This window comes from Taurulus bubalis (genome assembly GCF_910589615.1).
Source record: "Taurulus bubalis genome assembly, chromosome: 18".
Lineage (NCBI taxonomy): Eukaryota > Metazoa > Chordata > Actinopteri > Perciformes > Cottidae > Taurulus > Taurulus bubalis.
Window position 1 is genome coordinate 9,673,772 of NC_136606.1, and position 22,701 is coordinate 9,696,472.

Sequence of the window (22,701 nt, forward strand, 5' to 3'; positions counted from 1 at the left end):
GGATTTCCCCCTTCTTCTGTGTACCCCCCAGCTTCATCTGAGCCTGTGAAAGGGTATTTTATAAAGCAGGCGAAATAGTCTCCAAAAGCCCAGCACTGTGGAAAAGTTCTTATTTTTATGAAAATGAATAAAATGGACACATCAAGCCGAGGGCCGAACCACCAAACCTCTGAGTGAAAGATGAGTATGCTAACCACTGACCCACAGTCACATCACAACCCACACCCCAATTTGTTTCCACTTTGGCTTTTGACCCCATCATTATATCATAAAGATAGACACACTAGTAAGTTAATAATTGATGTATTGGCGTCACGAACATCATCCATTCAATTCAAAGCTTCACACACCAAAGCCATGGTGTCGTTATAATCACTCTGCCTGTTTTATATTTATTGTCCACTTGGTGGCTCAATAGGGCAAATGAAGCTTAAGCTTCGGCCCATGAGCGAAACAATTGGATGGAAAGCTTCAATGCCTCAGGAAGCTTCATCTCGCCATCACAACAATTCAGGGAAGCTATCTTTTTTTATAATGTACAGAATTTCAGGTGAAGGTTTGCACCCCAAATTAGAAGCAGTGCTATGAGAGAAGTTATGAGAGAAATCTGTAAGTTTGACATCTTCATGAGTCTCTGCTCTCTGAACAGAAAGAAGACAGGCAGTGTTAAATCCTTCAAAACGCGAAATAATAACTGCAACTGAATAGAACAGTCAAGGGTTTTACTAACGCAGGCTCCACCAACGCGCGTGCGTGTCAGAGTTTAACAATAATTTATTACAATTGCATATATTTGACTAGTGCAAAGTCTTTGGCTATTGGACTCAAGGGGTAAGCAAGGGGTAGTGATGCTGACATCTGCACCACGTATCCACCTTTACTTACAGGGAAGTATGTTTGACTTTAAGGGAGTGGAATCAAGAGCATCAGGTAATGCATTTGTATTTTAACCTCTTGAAGTCCATTTTTCTTCTTAAATGTATATCCTGACAATGACCTTTAAGGCAGGCGTGGGCAATTCATTGCTTCTTTGTTCAAGCCTTTTTCTTCACGTCTGCCAGCTGAAGACGTTTATAAAAGACGTATGTAAAAAACCTGCAGCTGTTTCACAAATCAAATACCACAGAAAGAGAAGCAACACCTAACATCACAACATAATCTGATTAATTTATTCATGAATGATGCACAAAATAGTTCATTTTGACATGATATTTAAATCAATGACCTGTAGTATGACACAGTATGTTGTAACATGTTAGGAGTGGAAACTGCAGAAGCATAGTTTTATATATTGAGACAGCATAATTTGATCATCACTGATTATAATGAGACGGCAACCTGTAGGCACTGATGCTGTGTTTGGGTTAGGATCCTATTAGAAGTACTCAATAGGGTCTGTCTGGCTCTTGGAATGCTGCATATCAGACAACTCTAATTCTCCTCCATGACATGGGAGTTTTTTATAAACACGGAGGTGAACATGATCATCGTCTCCTCCCACATGGACCTGCAAGGAAGAAAAAGTAAAGTTTCAGGAGATCAATGAGGACTTCTAACTGGAGACATGAAGCAACGTAAGCATTCATTGGGAGTCTTGTGCATGTCACCCTGAAGAAAGCAATTTATATAATTTGGCAAAAATAGTGCTTACAAGTTGTTGGGAATCATAAGTTATCAACATTTAAAATGAACATTTAAAACCGTGCCTAGAAATCAAGCTGTTGATTGTTTCAACAAAAGTGAGTTCACTTTATTTATACCAGACTCCTCTGCACTGCAGCATCATAATCAGTTATATTGAATATATATTTGAACATTATTATCTGTGTAATCAGGTAAGGTTATTAGTTTCAAGCTTACATGTTATGCCTTTCAGAACATATGACGAGTTCAGTAGTAACTGAATAATGTCCAATTGATGGTTGGGACTACTTATATCATCATATCATATCTATGTTTACTAACTGTTCTGTCATTTCAGATCCTGCTCAACGCCCCCTTCATCCTGTCACTCCCTCCTCGTCAGCCCTCATTCCATTCACCTGGCCCATCCCCGTCTCACCTGTAGCACATTCCCTCATTAGTCTTCACTACTTAGGTCCCCTCACTTGCACTTATTCCCTGTCAGATTGTTTTGTGTTCTCAGACCTAGCTCTCCAGTGTTCCCTGAGAGTCATGTGTGTTCTGCCTGTTCTGACCCTGCCTGCCTGCCTGTGCGAGTAAAGATCCTTATATTCTTTACCTCTGTCTCCGAGTAGTGCTTCTGGGTCCTCGTCTATCGGGTCGTTACACATAGAACAGGAAGAACAAGAAAATGTGTCACATTTGAGCTTCACAAGGAGCTTCACAATGAGTTATTAGATTAAAATCAGAAAGCTACGATCACTACAAAGGACTTCAGGACCAATTGTCAAATATCTTATTTATTTATTTAATTTGTTAATGGGAACTAAAAATCATACAGCATGTGATCAACAAAGAGGAAGAGGAGTCACAAGACAATACCAACAGGGACTATGTGAAGTCCAGGGATTAACAAATACCGCTGACACAACCTGAAGTAGTTTAGAACAGCTGCAGTGGGATTTGAAGTAACAAGTGTGGTTTGTGTAACAATACTTTCAACATCGAAGTCCGGTCCCTTGCAGGAGTTGGTCTGAAACAACCAAAACCTAAATGTCCCTCCACGTCTCCACTTTTACTTACAGTGACCTTTAAGTGTATGGTCGATTGTTCAACTTACAAATATGCATTTAATGTAGACTGTGGGAGCCAGTTAGCATGGGAAATGTATTTGATACATGTTTATTGTTATATTTGTCCAAACTCTCTTTATGTCCCGACTATATTAATGTGATTGTATGTCTACCTGTGTGTTAAGAGTATGTAGTCTGTGCTGCTTACCAGAGTAATTATACACTTGGACATTGGTAAAGGGGTTGATGGATTTAATGTAAAAACACATTTAAAAATAGATAGCTTTAAATGGATTTAAATGATGTAACTGGAAAAAATTGTAAATCATTGAAAAAGTAGTTACATGGTTGTTAATGCATTAATAGTTGTATAATAATAATACTAATAATATATATACATTATATATATATATATATATATATATATATATATATATATATATATATATATATATATATAATTATACTTATATTTTCATAACATAAAAATTAAGCCATCAGGTTTCTGGTTCACCTCCAGTGCGCTGGTAGTGATTCATGAACGTGTACTTAGTTTACACAATGTGGTTTTGTTCAAACAAGATGGGGAATCTATGTGACTCATCCTAATGAGGCTGGGTGAGCTTCACGGCTCGGTGTCTGTGCGAAAGATTCTTTTGTTTAAGGTACAATTTGAACTTTTAGTCATTTTTCACCATGTTTGAAGCCTTACAACTCTTTATTATGCAACCAAATAAATGTACTTTTGAATGTTACTTTTGGTGTAAACAAAAAAAATAAAATTCATAATTTCTTTAAATACACATACTAAATATTTTTATTTTAAGCTGTTGTCCACGTATTGGGAATAAGAAAGCAATAGAAATATTTATGTATTTTACTTTTCACATGTACATTGTATATTCCAGAAGGGCTGTATGTCAGCATCACACATATTCCTTCACTGAAGTGGTGTGATGTTTACTTCAAGTAAAATACAAGTTACTAAACTGTATCACATGCTTTATGTCGCAATGAACAATATTGCTGATAATATTATTCAGTGACTGACCTTCTGCACCACTGCAGTAAATAGATAGAATTTAAATGTTTTGTGCATAATTGTGCACACATTTTTCCAAATGAAGCCTGATTCTTGGCATATTTCATATACCATAAAGACGACTGCGACTTCATGAGGGACTTTGTCCATAATCCATATCCATTCAACACTAAACCCAGTTGTGAATACACTTCTATTTGTCTTCATTGCTTCTTTGTTTAAGCCTTTTTCTTCACACGTCTGCCAGCTGAAGACGTTTATAAAAGACGTATGTAAAAAAACCTGCAGCTGTTTCACAAATCAAATACCACAGAAAGAGAAGCAACACCTAACATCACAACATAATCTGATTCATTTATTCATGAATGTTGCACAAAGTAGTTCATTTTGACATGCTCTTTACATCATGATCTGCAGTTTGACACAGTATGTTGTTACATGTTAGGAGTGGAAACTGCAGAAGCATAGTTGTATATATTGAGACAGCATAATTTGATCATCAGTGATTATAATGAAACGGCGACCTGTAGGCACTGATGCTGTGTTTGGGTTAGGATCCTATTAGAAGTACTCAATAGGGTCTGTCTGGCTCTTGGAATGCTGCATATCAGACAACTCTAATTCTCCTCCATGACATGGGAGTTTTTTATAAACACGGAGGTGAACATGATCATCGTCTCCTCCCACATGGACCTGCAAGGAAGAAAAAGTAAAGTTTCAGGAGATCAATGAGGACTTCTAGCTGGCTAGCAAGTGGTTACTTAATTATACATCTAGCAGATATGAAGCAACGGAAGCATTCATTGGAAGTCTTGTTTATGTCCATGTAACATTATCACCTGTGTAATTAAATCAGGTTGTCAGTTTCAAGTTTACATTTTCTAGTTATGCTTTTCAGAATATGTGAGTTCAGTAGTAACTGAATAATGACTGGACAAAATGACCAATTGATGGTTGAGGCTACATATCTCAGTCTGCTTCCCAGCATGCATTACAGAAATCAGGTTAAAGTTCTCCAGCAATCCCTCTTTTTGCTGCATCTTGCAACGTTTCTTCTTATTGAACTACATAAGGAAAGACTGAGTGTATTTTTAATTCACATCAAAGTATTTATGTGATCCATTGCTCATGTGAAAATCAATATTGACTATAATCGCTTTAAATGTCACCTGATCTTGTTGCTGCAAAATAAAAGTTGTTTATAGTCACTGATCTGAGGCTTTTTCCTCATAGATGATAATTACCTTGATGAAGTAGTTGGTCCCGGCCACTGACTGAGTGGTGAAGGTCTTGGCTGTGAAAACATCATAAGTTTTCCCTGCTTTTTTCTCTGCATGGACCTTCATCTGAATAACAATGAGATTAAAGCAACATTAAAATGAAACACGGGCCCTGTTTTCTGTGTGTGAAAGAAAGTAATTCATACTTTTAGTACTTACTTTTCCACATATCTCATGAACTTCTTCTGTAGCTTCCTTAGCTTCTGTCAGCCCTCCACACATCATCGTGGCCGTTTTAGTGGAAAGAATTTGCGAAAAGAGAAGAAAAAACCACTTTGTTTTGTTTTATAGTCCATGGTTTGTGTCAGGTGTTCAGGTTGAGTCACAGAATCATATGACGATGAATCATGGGTGATACCATCAGCTTAGGGGGGTTGTTTTCTAAATGATGTTACAACCCGACTAAAATAACAACTAACGTCTCTATACTGGTTTTAAATATAGGATTTACGCTTAGATTTTCTATGTTAATCGTTTAAAGTATCACAAAGGAAGATTCTAAACATATATTGTTACCTATCTTCATGTTTCAGTCTTTATGGAGGAAGTGGTTTAGTCTGAGACGTGGTTGTGTTTGGACGCTTTCTGTTCACAAGGTTCAAAATATTACTCTCTGTACTCATGATTTATGAAAACGTTAAATACCTTCACTGAACAGGTTTTGTGACAGCAGATGATTAATATTTTTAAAGTTCCTGTGAAAGATTTACAGTCTCTCTCTCTCTCTCTCTCTCTCTCTCTCTCTCTCTCTCTCTCTCTCTCTCTCTCTCTCTGTCTGTCTCTCTGTGCAATTCCTAATTTGGTTAGTTTTGTAATTTCAGAAGAATGTATTAAATCTGTATCCTTCTCCAGGACTCTTGTCAAGTAACTAACAAAGAAAGTGCTTCCAGGTTTGTGTCATTAGAAGCCAAAAAGAAATGATGAGGTTAAATTATCTTTGTCCGTGTTAAGGTCTGGATGAGGATTGATTTCACTCATTTCTCACCATTTCTTCCAGCAAAGAAAACATCTATTTTAGATATCAGACAAATGCATATAAGAACCACAAGACATAATTAGACTTTTATGAATGCTTTCTTTATTATTTCTGTAGAAGGTCGTGCAAATTGAATAACATGCTGCTGCCCAACCCCAAATATTTTCATTGTGTTAATACATTCAAAATCAATGTCAAATCATTTCAAGATAAAGAAGCATAGCCCTTTAAAAAGGTACAAGTGGGTCTTCTTTGGTTTTCTGCTGCTCCACATGGAGAACCACAACCTTTTCTTTTTCTTGGAAGAGATTCAGATGAATGTAGTTCTCCCCTGCACAGAACATCCCCTTCTCCACACAAAAAACCTGCAGGAAAAAAGAGAGAACTATTGGACATCTGAAAGAATATATTCACTCTTGTGTTGCTGAACCCTGAGGACCTCCGACCATCAGAGGTGTGTTCATGTTTTAACTGTTTACTGTCCTGCCATGAATCTGACATTCAACTGGACGGATTCAACTGGATGTCACAAATAATATGAATTCAACTTGTATGTCATACAAAGACACACATCTGAGGCTTTCATTTTTTGTTTCAAATAGCACAAAGTTATTTACCTTGACGACATAGTTGAGTCCTGGCCGAATCCGAATCCTGTATTTAACTGCTCTGTATTCCACAAAGGTCTTGTTTGTCCTGTTCTCCACTTCGCTCTTTACCTGTTTGAATAAATAAAATGTGAGGTAAATCAAGACTGAAATGTTGAGAAGAATGAAGGTAGATTGAAGCTCACCTGATCACATATCTTCTGAATTTCCTCAATGCCCTTATCCGTTGTCTCACTCCATTCCCCAAGCTTGGTAGCCATTGTCACAAGGTCCGTTGAAGTTAACAGAGAAGTAAACTGTCTGCTTGTATGTTTGTAAAGTGTTTATTTTCAGCTGGTTATCAACTATATTTATACTGTGTAACCACCTCCAGATACAGGCTGACAGGTGACTCTAAAACATGACTGTTAAGGTGGAGTCGTAAGTGTTGTTAGTCTTTTTGAATTACTCCCCAATTCCAGCTGTGGCACTTCCCAACAATTGTATGTTCAAATTGTGTAATTCAAATTATGTTTCCACTCTCCCCGATAGTGACTTGAGGGTTTGATGAAACAGTTTGACATTTCAAGAAATATATATCTTCACTTTCTTGCCACGGTATAGATGAAACAATTGATACCAATACCAAATGTGTCTGTTTCATATTAATATTTGTATTATACAGACAGATACAGCCAATCTAGCCTGTCAAAAATATCCACCAACACAGTGACTTCCTGCATTAAAGTATTGTTGTAACCATCACTGTAAAATATGCAATAAATCATCCGCCACATGACACATTAAATAAAATTAAAAATAAAATTGGATGCAGGTCTTTTTAATTCTAATAATTCGAACTAAACCAGCTATGAGATTTTCAGCAAAGGCTGTGATGGTGAATAGTGTTCATTTTTGTAAAACTATGTTAACTAACTGTTCACATAAGGACTGCAGGACCAATTATCAAATATATTATCTATTTATTTAATTTGTTAATGGGAACTAAAATCATGCAGCATGTGATCAACAAAGAGGAAGAGGAGTCACAAGACAATACCAACAGGGACTATGTGAAATCCAGGGATTAACACATACCGCTGACACACAACCTGAAGTGGGTTGGAACAGCTGCACTTGGATTTGAAGTAACAAATGTGGTTTGTGTAACGATACTTTTAACATTTCTCTCAAAGTCCGGTCCCTCGCAGGTCTGGAACAACCAAAACCTATACATGTCCCTCCACGTCTCCACCTTTACTTACAGGGAAGTATGTTTCACTCCCTGTTTTAAGGCTGATATCACGGCCCCACACCTTGAAAAATTTTGGTTTATCATCAATATTTAGAAGGGAGTGGAATCAAGAGCATCAGGACTGCATTGTCCATTGTTCAACTTACAAATATGCAATGAATGTGTGCTGTCAGAGCCAGTTGGGGTGGGTGATGTATTTAAAACATTTTTTTTTTAAATATTTGTCCAAACTCTCGTTACATCCCGACAGCAATTAATAAATCAAATGTCATGAGAAGAAAGGAAATACAGTATTGGTAGCTAGGAGTGTTATAAATATTGTCTAACTATTTCACAGTATAGTACTATTATACAATATACTACTTAAAAGGAAACTATAGTCTTCCGATAGTTTATGATTTGGTATGAATTAACGTGATTAATTGAATTATGTGCAGATGACAGATTATACCATTAAGTGAATGAATGGCTGCACCCTTCCAACAAATGTAAATAATTAAAATGACTTGTGCATAATTGTATTTTCCCAAATCCAGCCAACACATTTGGAGATCTCATTTGATCAAAGTCACAGAGAGTTATTTGAGAGTTCCTGAGTGCACTATATTCATGTGATTGTCTGTTTCCTGTGTGGAGAGAATGTGATGCTTACCCGTAATTATACACTTCAACATTGGTTTAAGGGGTTGATGGATTTCAATTTAAACACATTTATAAATAGATAGCTTTAAATGCATTTACATAATGTTACTGAAAATAATAGTAAATCATTGAAAAAAGTAATTAAATTGCTGAGTGAATTGAAACTCCATGACATATTTGAAGTAAGATGTTCAAATTCAGCAGTATGCATTTTCTTTTCATATAAGTACCATCAAAATGAAGCCATCAGGTTTCTGGTTCACCTCCAGTGCGCTGGTAGTGATTCATGAATGTGTACTTAGATTACACAATATGGTTTTGTTCAAACAAGATGGGGAATCTATATTCTGCATGTGACTCATTCTAATGTGGCTGAGTGAGCTTCACGGATCAGTGCAAAAGATTCTTTTGTTCATTGTACAATTTTAACTTTTAGTCATTTTTCACCACATTTGAAGCCTTAAAACTATTCATTATGCAACCAAATATATATATATATATTTGAATTCACATACTGAATCTTTTTTATTTTAAGCTGTTGGCCATGTATTGGGAATGAAAAAGCAATACAAATATGAATGTATTTTACTTTTCATATGTATATTGTATATTCCCAAAGGTTTTTGTGCTATAAACCTACAGCAGTCCACCTTCTGTTCTAAAGTCACAACTATGTTACACTTTTTTTCTGTGCGTCATCTTCATTTACTCTTAACCAGTAACATATATACTGATATTTACACTGAACAAAATCTCACATGTGTACCTTATAACACCCAAATGATTCAAATAGCCTTAGTAGTTGCAGAGATACACCCTTTTTAGTTTGGGTATGCAATTTTGGAGGAAAGGGGCTAAAACTTGGTGGGGTTTTAAAAGGTTAAGGCTGATATCAAGGTCCCACACCTTGACAAATGTTATCATACACTTCATTGATATTTTGAAGAGATTTGAATTCTGGGATTCAGGAGCATCAGGGCTTGCATTTATGTTTTAACCTCTAATCTTTTCTTTCCTCCTAAAAGGTATCCTATAGTGACCTTTAGGTGGGAACGCTGTACGACAGCACAACACATCTTGTAGATCAGCTTGTTCCAGATCTTCACTGAAGTTGTGTGAGGTTTACGTCAAGTAAAATACAAGTTACTTAACAGCATCAAATATGTTCTGTGTCACGACAGAGATGTTGGAGTAATACTATTAAACAATACTTAACATAAAAAGGATGAATTAGTGTTCAGAGTACGAATATCCTGTTTTTATGAACTATGTTACTGAGGATATTCAGTGCCTAAATTGCTGCATCATTGCAGAAATGTAAATGTCTTGTGGATAATTGTGTACACATTTTTCAAAATGAAGTCTGCTTTATGGTATATTTCATGTACAATGTGGCCATCTGCCACTTCAGGAGGGACTTTGTTCATAATCCATATCCAGTCAACACTAAACCCAGTTGTGAATAAACTTCCATTTGTCTTCATTACTTCTTTGTCCAAAGCCTTTTTCGTCATATCTGCCAGCTGAAGACGTCCATAAAAGACGCATGTAAAAAATCTGCAGCAGTTTCACAAATCAAATACCAGAGAAAGAGAAGAAACCCCTAATATCACAAAAGAACCAGATTAATTTATTCATGAATGTTGCACAAAATAGTTCCTTTTTACGTGCTCTTTACATCATGATCTGCAGTATGACACAGTATGTTGTAACATGTTAGGACTGGAAACTGCAGAAGCATTGTTTTATATATTGAGCCAGCATAATTTGATCATCACTGATTACAATGAGACGGCAACCTGTAGGCACTGATGCTGTGTTTGGGTTAGAGTTAGGCTCCTATTAGAAGTGCACAATCTCGTCTTCCTCGGTCTTGGAATGCTGCATACTATGGAACGTTAATTTCTCTCCATTACATGGGAGTGGTTTATGGACACGGAGGTGAACATGATCATCGTCTCCTCCCACATGGACCTGCAAGGAAGAAAAAGTAAAGTTTCACGAGATCAATGAGGACTTCTAGCTGGTTAGCAAGTGGTTACTTATTTATACATCTTGCAGACATGAAGCAACAGAAGCATTCATTGGAAGTCTTGTTTATGTCCATGCAACATTACCACCTGTGTAATTAGTTAAGGTTGTCAGTTTCAAGTTCACATTTTCTAGTTATGCCTTCCAGAATATATGAGTTCAGTAGTAACTGAATAATGTCTAGACAAAATGTCCAATGGATGGTTGGGGCTACTTATCTCAGTCAACTTGTGAGCATATAGTCTGTCTGCTTCTCAGCATGCATTACATTATGGTTAATGTGAAAAACAACATTGACTATAATCGCTTTAAATGCATCTAATAAAAGTCGGTTATAGTCACTGATCTGAGGCTTTTTGTGTGGTAGATGATAATTACCTTGATGAAGTAGTTGGTCCCAGCCACTAACTGAGTGGTGAAGGTCTTGGCTGTGAACTCAGCATAAGTTTTCCCTGCTTCTTTCTCTGCCTGGCTCCTCACCTGAATAACAATGAGATTAAAGAAACATTAAAAAAAATAATTAAAAAAAAAAAAAAAAAAAAAAAAAAAAAAAAAACAGGGGTCGGCACCGCATGCGGCTTATTTTTTGCCCAGTGGACAATCTTTCAAAAAAGGTAACTCCTCTCATCTTGGGGTTTGAGGTGATGCTGCATCACTGAAAATAAAATAAAAAAGTTAAAATATATTGTTCAACTAAAAAGTGCGTCACATCCTATGCAGGTGGCTCATCGTGATTTGCAGAGCCCCGCCCTCGCTAAACCAGCAACGCCAACGATGCGCTGACCTGCTCGATATGTGGCGAGAATTTATCAAACAAAACATTTAATCTTGAAAGACTCTTCCAGAACAAACACAGCATTTGTTGAAACGTATCACGCTGCAGATGAGCGAAGAAGAGCGATTTCTCAACTGCATCAAAATGAGCAAAGTGAATATACTTCCACGAAGTGGATCGTGTCTCAACTGCTGCTGCTGGTTCTGTGGCAGCTCGTGACAGTGAGACGTCCGCTAGTTAAAACGGATCCGTCCTCCTCCGTTTGCGGTGCTCTAAAAGTCCGGAGCAAAAAAATGCGTTTTAAAATGGAAACTTCACGTGGGGAGGACAGGGATCGATCCAGCTGCCTTGTGGTTACAGGAAGGCAGATTAAGGCACATTAGCCACATATATAGATAGGATGCATCTCCTGCATTGTTATGTTTTTAATTGACCTCAAGGTAGGCCGACACATGGCTGTATTGTTGTTCTCTTCATAAAAGTTTGAACAAATAACGGGTAAAATAGCAATACAATGTCAAGAATTATCTTTACTATTGTTGTATAATTCCCTAAATACAACAAACAATATTTGTTGTATGTATATATATATATATATATAAATAATATGACTATATATGTATAAAAAAAAACGTTATAAGCTGTGATATCAAATGGCTTTTGCGAGCACATTTCTTTGGGTGGAAAAAAGGCCAAAATGGCTCTTTTGATAGAAAAGGTGGCCGAGCCCTGATCAAAATGAAACACGGGCCCTGTTTCCTTTGTGTGAAATAAAGTCATTCATGTTATTAGTTTCTACTTACGCTTTGACATATGTCCTTAACTGCTTGGGTAGCTTCTTTAGCTGCCGACGTTCCTCCGCATATCGCCATGACAGTTTTACTTGAGAGAATTTGCACAAGAAAACGAAAGAAAACGCGTTTTCTTTTATACGTCCAAGGGTTTGTGTCAGCGAGCTGTTCAGGAAGAGTCACATAATCACGTGACGCTGAATCATGGGTTATACCATCAGCGTAGGGGGGTTTCTTTATATACGATGTTACAAACCGACTAGAGCTGCTAATGTCATCAAATGGTTCCAGGCCCCATCAGAGACGCTGTCATCCATGTCCAAGACATACAATGAGCACTTAAGCTCTTCATAACACCATCAATCGAAAAGGATATACTTGAGATGCCACATTTAGAGGGGAGGTGCGTGTATGGGGATTTACAATATCTCTGATCTTTTCTTTTGATCAAGCTTTCCATTCTTAACACCCACCTGTCTTGGAAGGAATATAACATTTATATAATGTAACCAGGTGTTCTAGTTCTACATTAATTGACTCAATCTTATTGTCACCTGTGCAAAAAAATCACACAATCCTTGTCAGTCCAAGCACACAGGTAAATAAATAAACTGAGGCTGAAGGAAAAACAAGCAATGAAAAACTCAACGAGGACACCTGCTGTAAAAAGTGACAGACATCTGATTAGTCAGGATTAGTGGATCCACCTCTGTAAAATAGAATAAAATGGGCCTCCAGTTCTATTTTCAACCACTTGACCCAGTTTGATATCATTGTCTTTTGGCTTTTGTGCTGAATCGGTTCCTGCTGACGCCAATAAAGAATCCCAAAACAATGGATTCTCCGGATATCAACCAGTTTTGACCCAATTTAATGGAAAGACATTTTGTAAGGAGTCGAGAGTAGTAGTCTCGCTGGAAGTAAAATCCTTTAATCAAGTTTCCTTATACACTGATTCCAAAGCTATTTTTTTTTTTTTTAGCGGACTAATGGCAACTCATAGTGATCACCTGGCTTTTTCTCTAGCACCACCATGAGGTTGATATTTGTGTTGTTTAGTGAAATATTTTCATTGACTATTGGACAGATTGCCATGTTTTTTTACAGATTTTAACACGCTAACGCACTAAACTAAGATGGTGTACACTAAACCTAAATGGAATTATTGTTGTTGTATACATGGAAAGCTGTTAGTATGGACTCTGTCTTTTTTTTTTTACTTACAATTCTTTTGTTTTTGCCTAATTCAGGAAAGTTGGGTGTCTGTGTTCATTCAATCTCAGAGTATAATGAAAGTATGTGTGTTGTACAGGCTGGAGTCTGTTCGAGAGTCTTTCACAAGCAAAAAAGCAAAGATCTGAGAAATGCAGACAAATATGAAATATCTCCAGACCTCACAGGCAGTTTTGGCAGTTTTTAGAAGTGGAAGTATTTTTGCAGTTAAAGCTGATCTTTGTGAAGACTTCTCGTTTGCAGTAATATGGGGAGATGCTTTAATGAGCGCTTAGGGAAGTTCATCAGTGATAATGAGGCTGCACCAGAGATATTCCCTCACAATGGCTGAATTATGCCGTCAGATGGGACAAAGCTCCCCTGGGGAGCAGTTTTCACTGACCAACTGGGAGGACTGGGAAGACAGTTTGGGAAGATGAAGTGAAGTGTACAAACTGAAGAGTTTTGTAAAGTGTGTTGCTCAACTCTAATCCCAGCTGATAAAAGCTGAAATGCACAAATTCACCGAGGCTTCTTTCTTTACTGTTGTTAAAGTTTGATATGGATGTTGATTTCCTGCACCAGAATGTGTGACAGACCAAAATCTATTAGAAATAATGCCAATCTGGTTTTTGATCATAACGGGGAAAAGTAACAAGTAATGGATTTGAAAAGAGGTATTTCAAATCATATTTCCTGATTGAGATTTAGTTCATTCTAGATTACGTTTAAATGTTGTAAAATAATGTGCTCATTTGTTAAATCTGCGCAATGGGTTGATTTTGGTCGAACCAAGGGAAATGGCCTCTATAACACTGTGATAAATATAACACACATAAGCCTTGATTAAATTGTTTAGTTGGGTTTCTAACTAGTTGTTGTTATTTTTTTGTCTTTTTAAATGAGCATGTGTCCTGACTGAAATGTAGCATTTATTAAAGAGAAACATGATAATCCTTTCCAACCTGAGGATGACGACAATTGCAACGTTTAACGTGGAACGTTTTTTAAAGTAGCAGTAGAAGAAGAAAAATGTCTGTGGGAGTTGGTGGATGTGTGAATGGACAGTAGACGGCAGAGGGGAGTGACGGATCAGGAAGTGAGATGGGAGTTGAAATAGGTGGCGGGAATGATGGCGTTTGAAATAAGGTAGACCAACAATTGAATAATAATCATCGAAAACGGAATAGGCAGATAGATGAGTATAATGGGATCATTGAACTCTCTCAAGATGGTGCATTGTTTGGTGCTCGGAACCCAATTCAGCCAACTAAACCAATAAACAGGATGCTGAGAAAAGATTGTTGATTTTCTGCAGGGATAGTGATTAACAGGGGAAAGCCATACAACTAAATAAGATAGATGGTATAAAAACAGTGCAGTGGCCATTGCTGATGAAAGAAAGTTTACCTGAGGAGTGATGAGGAGTGAGGAGTGACTGATGCCAGTCGACCTAATCAAAGATAATGTGGAAGGTGCAACAGTGCTGGAAGTAAAACGACCAGAAATGGAGATAAATGTGACATCCTGACTGTCATGATCAAATTCGATGAGCCCAGACTACCATGTCAAATGTTTATAGGGTATATAAGTTATGAGGTTAAGCCATATATATGTCTCCATCACTAAGGCAAGTGCGAAAAATATGATCATGTAGCAGCAAATTGCAAAGGCAAGCAGAGATGTGGATGGTGCGCAGTCGAACATGATAATGGAAAATGTAAAGAAGGAGCTACATTAAAGTGTTGTAATTGTTGGGGAGACCATAGCTCAGCTTATGGTGGGTGCAAAGTCAGCGAGAAAGCGGCAGAGATGCAGCAAATGAAGGTGTTCAGGGGGTTTCATATGCTGAATCAGAAGCAGTAAAGAATCTGTCCAGGCAGACAGATGCCCCTAAATCAGTGGGAACAGAGAGCAACAAGCAACCTGCCAATAAAGACGTGCTATTTGTGGGTAAGAAGGAGCTTGTACTGTTTATAGTATGTGATAAACTGCTCAGCACAGACAAGCAAAAAAGAGTAAAGAGATCAAGATCGTAGTAAAATCAGCTGAGAAATATCCTAAAATCAAAGGACTAACCCGGGAAGCAGTAAAGGAAATGTTAAGTGGACGAACAGCAATAATACAGATGCAAATGTGTGTGAAATTGAGGAATTTCTGGATAATAAAGGCTTAGTGTGTAATAATGATGAATAGGGGAAAAGATATGACAGTACACACAATACAGAAACTATAATCGCAGGTGTTAGATCTTGGAAAGTTTGGTAGCAGTCAACAGTGATCGCTACAATAGAAACGATTGGAATAGAGATACATCAAGATAGGAGAGTGAGAACACCAAGGAGGAAGTTGGGTAAAGCTGACGTATTCCACAAATTAAATGAAGTTTTGTCAAGCTAATAGGAAATAATATAACTGGTGTGGAAGAAATTAATAAAAACTTGGTTACAGCAATTATAAAGAAACAACGTTAAACCTTTACAATAACTGCTATTTACTCATGCTTTACTAATGCTAAATAGCGTGTAGTTATTATAAAGTGTTACTGAAATAGCTTTTCCAAAGAGTGCAGGAGGTAAACAAAAAAAGAGTGTGCCGTGGTGGGATGATAATTGTAGTAAAGCAATTCAAATGAGAAATAGAGCAATAGACAGTTAAAAGCTCACCACACAATGGATGCACTGGTACACTACAAAAGGGCTCAAGCGATCTGCACATTTGGAGCGTCAAGCTTATGTTGGCATACGGGTTGATCTGCAAGGACATAGTAGAGCACAACTTACAAAGGCTGTTTTGCAGGAGTGTAATTAATCCAGATTTTGTAGTTTTGGGTGTTAGGGAATACTACAGCGGCAAAATATGGGTCTAGTCCCACTGTTCCATCATCATCAATACCTTCGTGGAGATTCATTATGCCATCCATCGATACAACATTACAGCTTAAAGAGAAACCTAGACTAGTATTGAAAACAATAATCGTACAAAACCATATATTTACCATCACTATCATAACATTCATATTTACAGATGGATCAAAAGAACTCGAGACGGGGCATAGAGGTGCTGCAGTCTTCATCCCTCATGATGAGATAACATTGAAGAAGAGAATATCATCTTTCATTATACACTGCTCAATGCATTTGAATTGGAGTTAGCATTACAATGTGTGTAAGAAAATAATCAATGCAGTGTAGTCAAATCCTGGCAAACATATTGGGACTTCAGTGACACAGGGAGACATATGTGCAGTATTAAAAAACATGTAGGTGTTGGTGGAATACGAAACGGGAGCCCAAGAAAGGAGAAGGTCATTACCCATCTGAGAATAGGACATACAGGAATAAACCAAACACTCTATAGAATTGGCAAGAAAAAAGGGAATTAATATCAGAATTGATCAATGGAAAACATAATATTACATTGGGGAATCTGTTGGGAAAGGCATCTCGGAAAGTAGACGATATCGTAATTAATTACCGAAGAGCAACCGGAATAAAAGAAGTAATAGAAGAAGAAAAAACTGTCAATCTCCTTCTCGACCCTCCAGTCCAGTGGCGGTTATGCACCGCTAAGGTGGTTTACCAACCACCAATATAAACACCAAAGAAGAAGAAGAATGCTTTCACTTCGCAGCGGTCTGTGCGTCACACCTGTCCTCCTCACGATGTTGTCTTGTGTTCTGTCTCGAGGTTTCTGCCAGGCTGTGGCGGGAGTGAGATCCACGTCTTACCCGACCTTTCGCTCAGTTTTACGGGATTTTACAACCTCGAGCCCCAAATGTGACGAAACATCCGAAAGCGGTAAAAACACATTTCCTGCTACACTTCGGCTGTCTCCAACAGAGGTCACGTTAATGCCGCTGTATTCTCCCAGTTGGCCTCCGGGCCCGTGTGTCGTAATCTATTGGGTTGGATATCTAAATATTACTATTGTGGCGGTGAAATGACGCTTTAAAATGTTTTTTGAGTGCTTACAACTGCACTTTGGGACATTTTCAGAGGCTGACTTTGGGATAGTACCTGCATTGTCACACTGAAAGGACTGCAGGGTGTGTAGTGTTTGTCATGTTATTGTGTGAGACAGAGAGTTTAGTTGACTGGCTATTTTTTTTGTTTCAATGGTCAGTCAGCAGGGAAAATGAGAGGTTATCCTCACAGCATTGACCAGGCAGCACCACAGCTAGATTAGCACAAGTCAAGTTACTGTTAAAACAATGGATGGTAAGTTACAAGGTTTTTACAGGCCCTGAAGAGAAATCAATAGGCAAAAGAAGGAATTTTGCCTCATACTAAAGCGTACTCTTGTATGTTTATGTTTAAGCTTCAGTGGTGACCTACTCACAGCTGAAGACCATGCTGTCCAGCCAAAACATCCAGCTGTTTGATGTGAGAAATCCTGACGAATACCTGGCTGGACGCATCCCAGAGGCTGTCAACATCCCACGTAAGTGTTCGTACTGTGCACAGTGGGGAAACAAGTGGTTTTCTATGTGTTTGTACTCTCATATTGTTTGCTTGTTTTGAATATTAGTGGGGAACCTGGAGGAGTCTCTGAAGTTGTCCCCTGAACACTTTCGGCAGATATTTGAAGTGAAGGCTCCTGGGAAAGATGACGACAACATCGTGTTTCATTGCAAAAGTGGCAATAGGAGCTCCAAAGCGCTGGAAGTTGCCCGTCAGCTGGGATTTAGCAGGTAAATAACAGCAAATGCATCTGAATACACACAAGAAACATGCAGTAGTTCACGTGAAAGTTATTACCTAAAGAGCAAATAAATAAAAGTGACTCCCCTGTTGAAGTCTCAGATTTCCGCCCCGTTAGCTGATGTGGATCTTGTTAAACCACATAATGTGCTGTGGTGGAGAATACTGTATGCAGCACAAAAGGCTCATTTTACGTGTTGTTTGATTATTATTCAGTTCTGGTGCTGCAACTAGACTAAAATGTCCTCGGGCGCTGCTTTGGTTTGTTGAACGCTGGATGAATTTTAGTAGAAACCCACAGTGATGAGAGACTAAGCTCTTTTCTTTCTGCTTCTCTTCTTAGGGTGAGACACTACAAAGGAGGGTACAGTGAGTGGGCCGAGCAAGAAGCAAAATTAACCTGAGCCGAACTCTGCGCTTCAGTTCCTCGCAAATACAAAACTACAGAACTTAATTTACTCTTGAATTCACTTATTTTATTCATATTAACTTTTACTTTATAAGTTAATACCAATTTATATTTTTTTAGCTACTGATTTAACACTTTTTTCAGATTTTGCATTATGCTTTCTAACTGTTTTATTCTGTGATTCAAATGCTTTGTTGATTAAACGATTTACAAATTGTCTTTGTGTACATTTGTAGATATATTCGTAGACCTGCGGTTTGCACCAATTCCTCACTACACCCTAATTTATTATTATTATAAATTACAGTTTTGCAGTAATTGTCATAGTTTACTGTTTTTGTAGTAAGCATCTTAAAAATGAGGGATGCACAGATCTGAGTTTTTCTGTCATGAGTCCTGGGCTTTGTGTGTCAGCAGATGTCAAGTACTGAACTTCTACCAGCATGAATTGATAAGGGATCATTCATATCAGGCTTATTCAAACATTGCTTGCCCATGTTTAATAAACAAAATTCAACAAATAAATACATAGATATAAACTTATTTTATTAGTTATTAATACAATAATAAATCAAACAAAACTTTGCAGGAATTCAATTGTTTGTTATAAAAGTGTTGACAATATTGTTAACTTTTTTTAATGCATCAACAAATTAGTCAAAACTAAAATAGTAATTAAAAATCCAGAATAAACAATACAACTGGAAAAAAACAGAACAAAATGTAAACGGATACTGTAAATAAGTAGCTGCTGAACCGAACCAGAACCATTTCCTTTGTGCACTGCATTTGGGGAGACTGGTGCGTGTTACCTACACACTCAAAATTATAGTTTTCTTTTTGTATATGCATTCAGATAATTTTGACTTTACTTACTAACAAACTCATACATACAGACTCAAAACCTGCTTTCAGTATTAGTCTGTAGTTTGGATGTGGGAGAAAAGCATTTCCATCTCTTGACCAGTAGATGGCAGCAACATTTCAACCAACTGTGAAACTGTTTATTTCCACTGTGCCACTGTCCTTTATGATTATTGTAGCTATGCCCTCCCAGGCCTGACCTTCACACAGGTATTGGTCCAGACAGGTATGGATCCTTTGAGCAACAGCTCTGTGAGCAGCTGCCAGGGGCCCTATTTGCAAAAGGTCCATTTTAGATGCTTCATTCATTCAGAGGGAAAGCATATCCTCACCTTCACCCTCCATCCTATCCTCCATAACCCAGGCTATTAGCAACACATCAACATTAAAGCGCGTGTGTGTGTGCGCGTGTGTGTGCGCGTGTGTGTGTGCGTGTGTGTGTGTGTGTGTGTGTATGTGCGCGCGCATGTGTGTGCGCGTGCGCGCCTGTGTGCCTGTGTGTGACAATAGCCTCTCCATGGAAATAAAATGACTCTCTTCCAGTAGCTGCATTCATGTGGGAGCGACTGAGATTGATTTCATGAATGTTGCATGAATGGAATGCAAAGGAAATATGGATTTGGTGGACATGTTTTTGAACGGGTGGGGAAACCGCTGTGCACTCAACAGTCAAAATGCATCATGTGCTATATGTCACACACCACCAATTTTGTCAAGTTTCAAATGGATTCATGCCAGCTACAGTGTGTATTAAAGATTCCCTTCAGCTCTGCCGCGCACAGGAGATATTTAGTGTGCTGCTGTAGAAGAAGGATGGCTCCAATTTCCAAGGACATGTGGAAACTTTTAGCATTAGTTAAAACACAAAGTGACTCCTGGTTGGTGGTGAAAAATGATCAGTGAGGGCTGTTTGTCAGCTGGTTTCATCAGATCAGATCACAGCACAGACACACTGCTGTGTAAAGGCTTTGTAATGAAATCTACAGAGTCATTTGTTAAATATAGAATTATTGGGAAACGTGAGCTGTGCAGTCTTTATTTGCCAAATTGACAGATTAATGTATTGGCTAAAAGAAAATGTACATATTAAAATACAACCACAGTGCCACAGAAAAGTCTGTTGAATTTTCTCGGTTTTCCAACGAAATTGTATGTATTGCAAGGTGCAGAGGAAAACACCTTCTCTACACTTCACACTGGTTTGGTTCAGTTCTCGTGTGTTTGCCGTGCACTCCCGCAGGGCTTATTCTTATCTTAAAATGCCATGTAAAATAAAGCACATTGGCTGTGGTTGTGAGATATATAACACAAGCTTGGGGTGCTTTTCTTTTTTATCTTCACCGCCGGGGTTTTTCTCTCTTTTTTTTCTTTATAGGGGGTTGGAGAGTGACCCAGGATTCCAGAGCCACAATATCAGTCTATACATTCCCTTTTTCATGCATTTACGCAGTATGACCCCATTTTCGCTCTGTTTTTACGAGGCCACCACAAGGCTATTTTTGTGCGAATGTCACTTCCAGCAAAGCACGACCCAGACTGGTTCAGGGTCACGCTGAGGAGTAAAAGCCACGGGACAGGACTGAAGCACATTTTAAGCTCACGCTTGTTCCTACGTTTTATTTACAATATATGAAATATAGTGAAGAGAAAACAATTCATTCACACATTAAAACATGTATGGGATTGTAGTCATTCGCCACATTAATTCGCCACTGCATCACTGAACGCACAAAGGGAGACACCTGACGTCTCCACCACGTAGGCGCTCGTACTCCCGTGTGGCTGCAAAATCAAAGCAATCCCAACGCGTGTTGCGACCATTCGCACAGCCACACAGCCACACAGCGGCGGTGGAAATGTAGTAATAGCGAGTGGTTCTTCTGTGAGCTTCCCACATTCCCGCTCGCCTGTGCGCAATGGCACCGCGCGCTCCTCCTGCTCCCCTACTGCTCGCGTCGCAGTGCCGGGCGCGATGACCGGATAACTTTTAAACCTGCACGAATGACGCTTTTCCTGGATGGAGTCTGATGATTTTTTTCACTGGGAAACAGTAACAGGTACGTCTGTTGACTTATATTCTGCCTTGTTTAACAAAAATAATAATAAGTAATTTAACACCCTTTTTAAGTTTTATTTATTTTTAAGCTTTTGCTTTTTCTACTTCATGACTTAACTGTGATTATTATCTGCTGCATTTGTTTGCTAATTGTTTCATTGTGCGCGCGCTCTGATAGGTGATCATGAGGGGAAATCGGTTTTGCGCAACTCATATGTTCCTGGACTTATATTTGACCCCAATCTTTAAGATAAGATGCTCTATCTCGTAATTTAATTTAATTTTTCGATTAAGGTTTAATTTTCACAAATGAAGTTTCTATGGGGCTTTAATTCATTTGGAATAAAATATTGTGTTTGGCTTGCATAACCTCCAGTTAATTGATCCAAAATTAATATTGCTCTAATGTAGCGAAGTGTTCTCTATAGTCTCCCTGTATATGCAATAACATCCCCCTCCTTCTATTACACCCTTCCTAATGGCTTAAGAGCAGACAACACCATACGCATGTACATTTCAGGGTTTACTGATGGCCATATTACACGCATGCACACGCACACGCACACACACACACACACACACACACACACACACACACACACACACACACACACACACACTTGTAGAAGGACAGAGTTTTGCAAATGGACATTGATTAATATGAGAAACAAAAGAGTGAAATCATATTCAGCTTGATTTACAATATATAACCAACCCATTCACAGGAGCATACGCAGCCTTGTATCAGTTCCCTAAAATGAAAAAAAATGTGTATAGAAAGATGTTTTTTTGAGTTGCATTACTCATGACCTGTAAACTCACTCCCAATTAGGAGCCTTCAAGGTGGTTGGGATCAGCAGCTGTTGTTTTGTGTGCTTCTATGGACAATCATATGATACTGGAGCCATCGAGGCAAGGAGTGGAATTATAGGTTGGGAAAAAATCTTTAAAAGCCTCCTGGATTTGAGCCAGGTCTCAAAGTGATCCTAGATTCTCCGTGTCATTCTTCCTATCTCCCTATTTCTGTCACAGCAAGAGAAGGCGCTGGATAAGATGGATCAGTTTGTTTAACATGTAGACACAGGTGTGAGCACTGCCACGGCGCTGTTATCTGGATTCAGCCCAGATGAAGAGGATTGAGGATACATGAGAGGAGGGATGGAGTGTGAGGAGCAGAGCCCGGGACCAGAGCCAACCGAACCTCTCAGGGTGGCAGCATGGACTGATTACCCCTCCCTGATGAGCTAACCTCACTGACAGTGCTCAGAGGCACACTGCCAGCACCTCATTAAAGTTACCATCTCTGCTTTGAACTCACTGTTAGCTGTATTAAAAGCCATGAGCAGGAAGGAAGGGGATAACGGCTGACTGGAATAATCATA

General features: G+C 38.4%; 4 protein-coding genes across 5 annotated transcripts; 1 reads left to right on the plus strand and 3 right to left on the minus strand.

The window, feature by feature from the left end:
• Positions 1–3,996: 3,996 nt before the first annotated feature.
• On the minus strand, positions 3,997–5,330 carry LOC306751122 (cystatin-B-like). The gene is made up of 3 exons (XM_079234657.1): positions 5,178–5,330; positions 4,983–5,084; positions 3,997–4,431 (listed from the first exon to the last, which is right to left on the minus strand). Exons 1-3 carry the CDS (start codon positions 5,241–5,243, stop codon positions 4,300–4,302), a joined length of 300 nt encoding a protein of 99 aa, XP_079090783.1. The 5' UTR covers positions 5,244–5,330; the 3' UTR covers positions 3,997–4,299.
• An 878-nt stretch (positions 5,331–6,208) lies between these two features.
• Positions 6,209–6,911, minus strand: LOC306750850 (stefin-C-like). The gene is made up of 3 exons (XM_079234327.1): positions 6,788–6,911; positions 6,612–6,713; positions 6,209–6,359 (listed from the first exon to the last, which is right to left on the minus strand). Exons 1-3 carry the CDS (start codon positions 6,860–6,862, stop codon positions 6,222–6,224), a joined length of 315 nt encoding a protein of 104 aa, XP_079090453.1. The 5' UTR covers positions 6,863–6,911; the 3' UTR covers positions 6,209–6,221.
• A 3,171-nt stretch (positions 6,912–10,082) lies between these two features.
• Positions 10,083–12,236, minus strand: LOC306750921 (cystatin-B-like). Its single transcript, XM_079234408.1, has 3 exons — positions 12,088–12,236; positions 10,888–10,989; positions 10,083–10,452 (listed from the first exon to the last, which is right to left on the minus strand). Exons 1-3 carry the CDS (start codon positions 12,154–12,156, stop codon positions 10,321–10,323), a joined length of 303 nt encoding a protein of 100 aa, XP_079090534.1. The 5' UTR covers positions 12,157–12,236; the 3' UTR covers positions 10,083–10,320.
• Positions 12,237–16,950: 4,714 nt separating this feature from the next.
• LOC306750919 (thiosulfate:glutathione sulfurtransferase) lies at positions 16,951–18,616 on the plus strand. Of its 2 annotated transcripts, none has more exons than XM_079234405.1 (4): positions 16,951–17,087; positions 17,608–17,730; positions 17,818–17,980; positions 18,334–18,616. In XM_079234405.1, exons 1-4 carry the CDS (start codon positions 16,952–16,954, stop codon positions 18,392–18,394), a joined length of 483 nt encoding a protein of 160 aa, XP_079090531.1. In that variant the 5' UTR covers position 16,951; the 3' UTR covers positions 18,395–18,616. The 2 variants fall into 2 exon arrangements, with proteins under 2 accessions (XP_079090531.1, XP_079090532.1); XM_079234406.1 differs by having other exon boundaries at positions 17,614–17,730.
• The last annotated feature ends 4,085 nt before the right edge of the window (positions 18,617–22,701 follow it).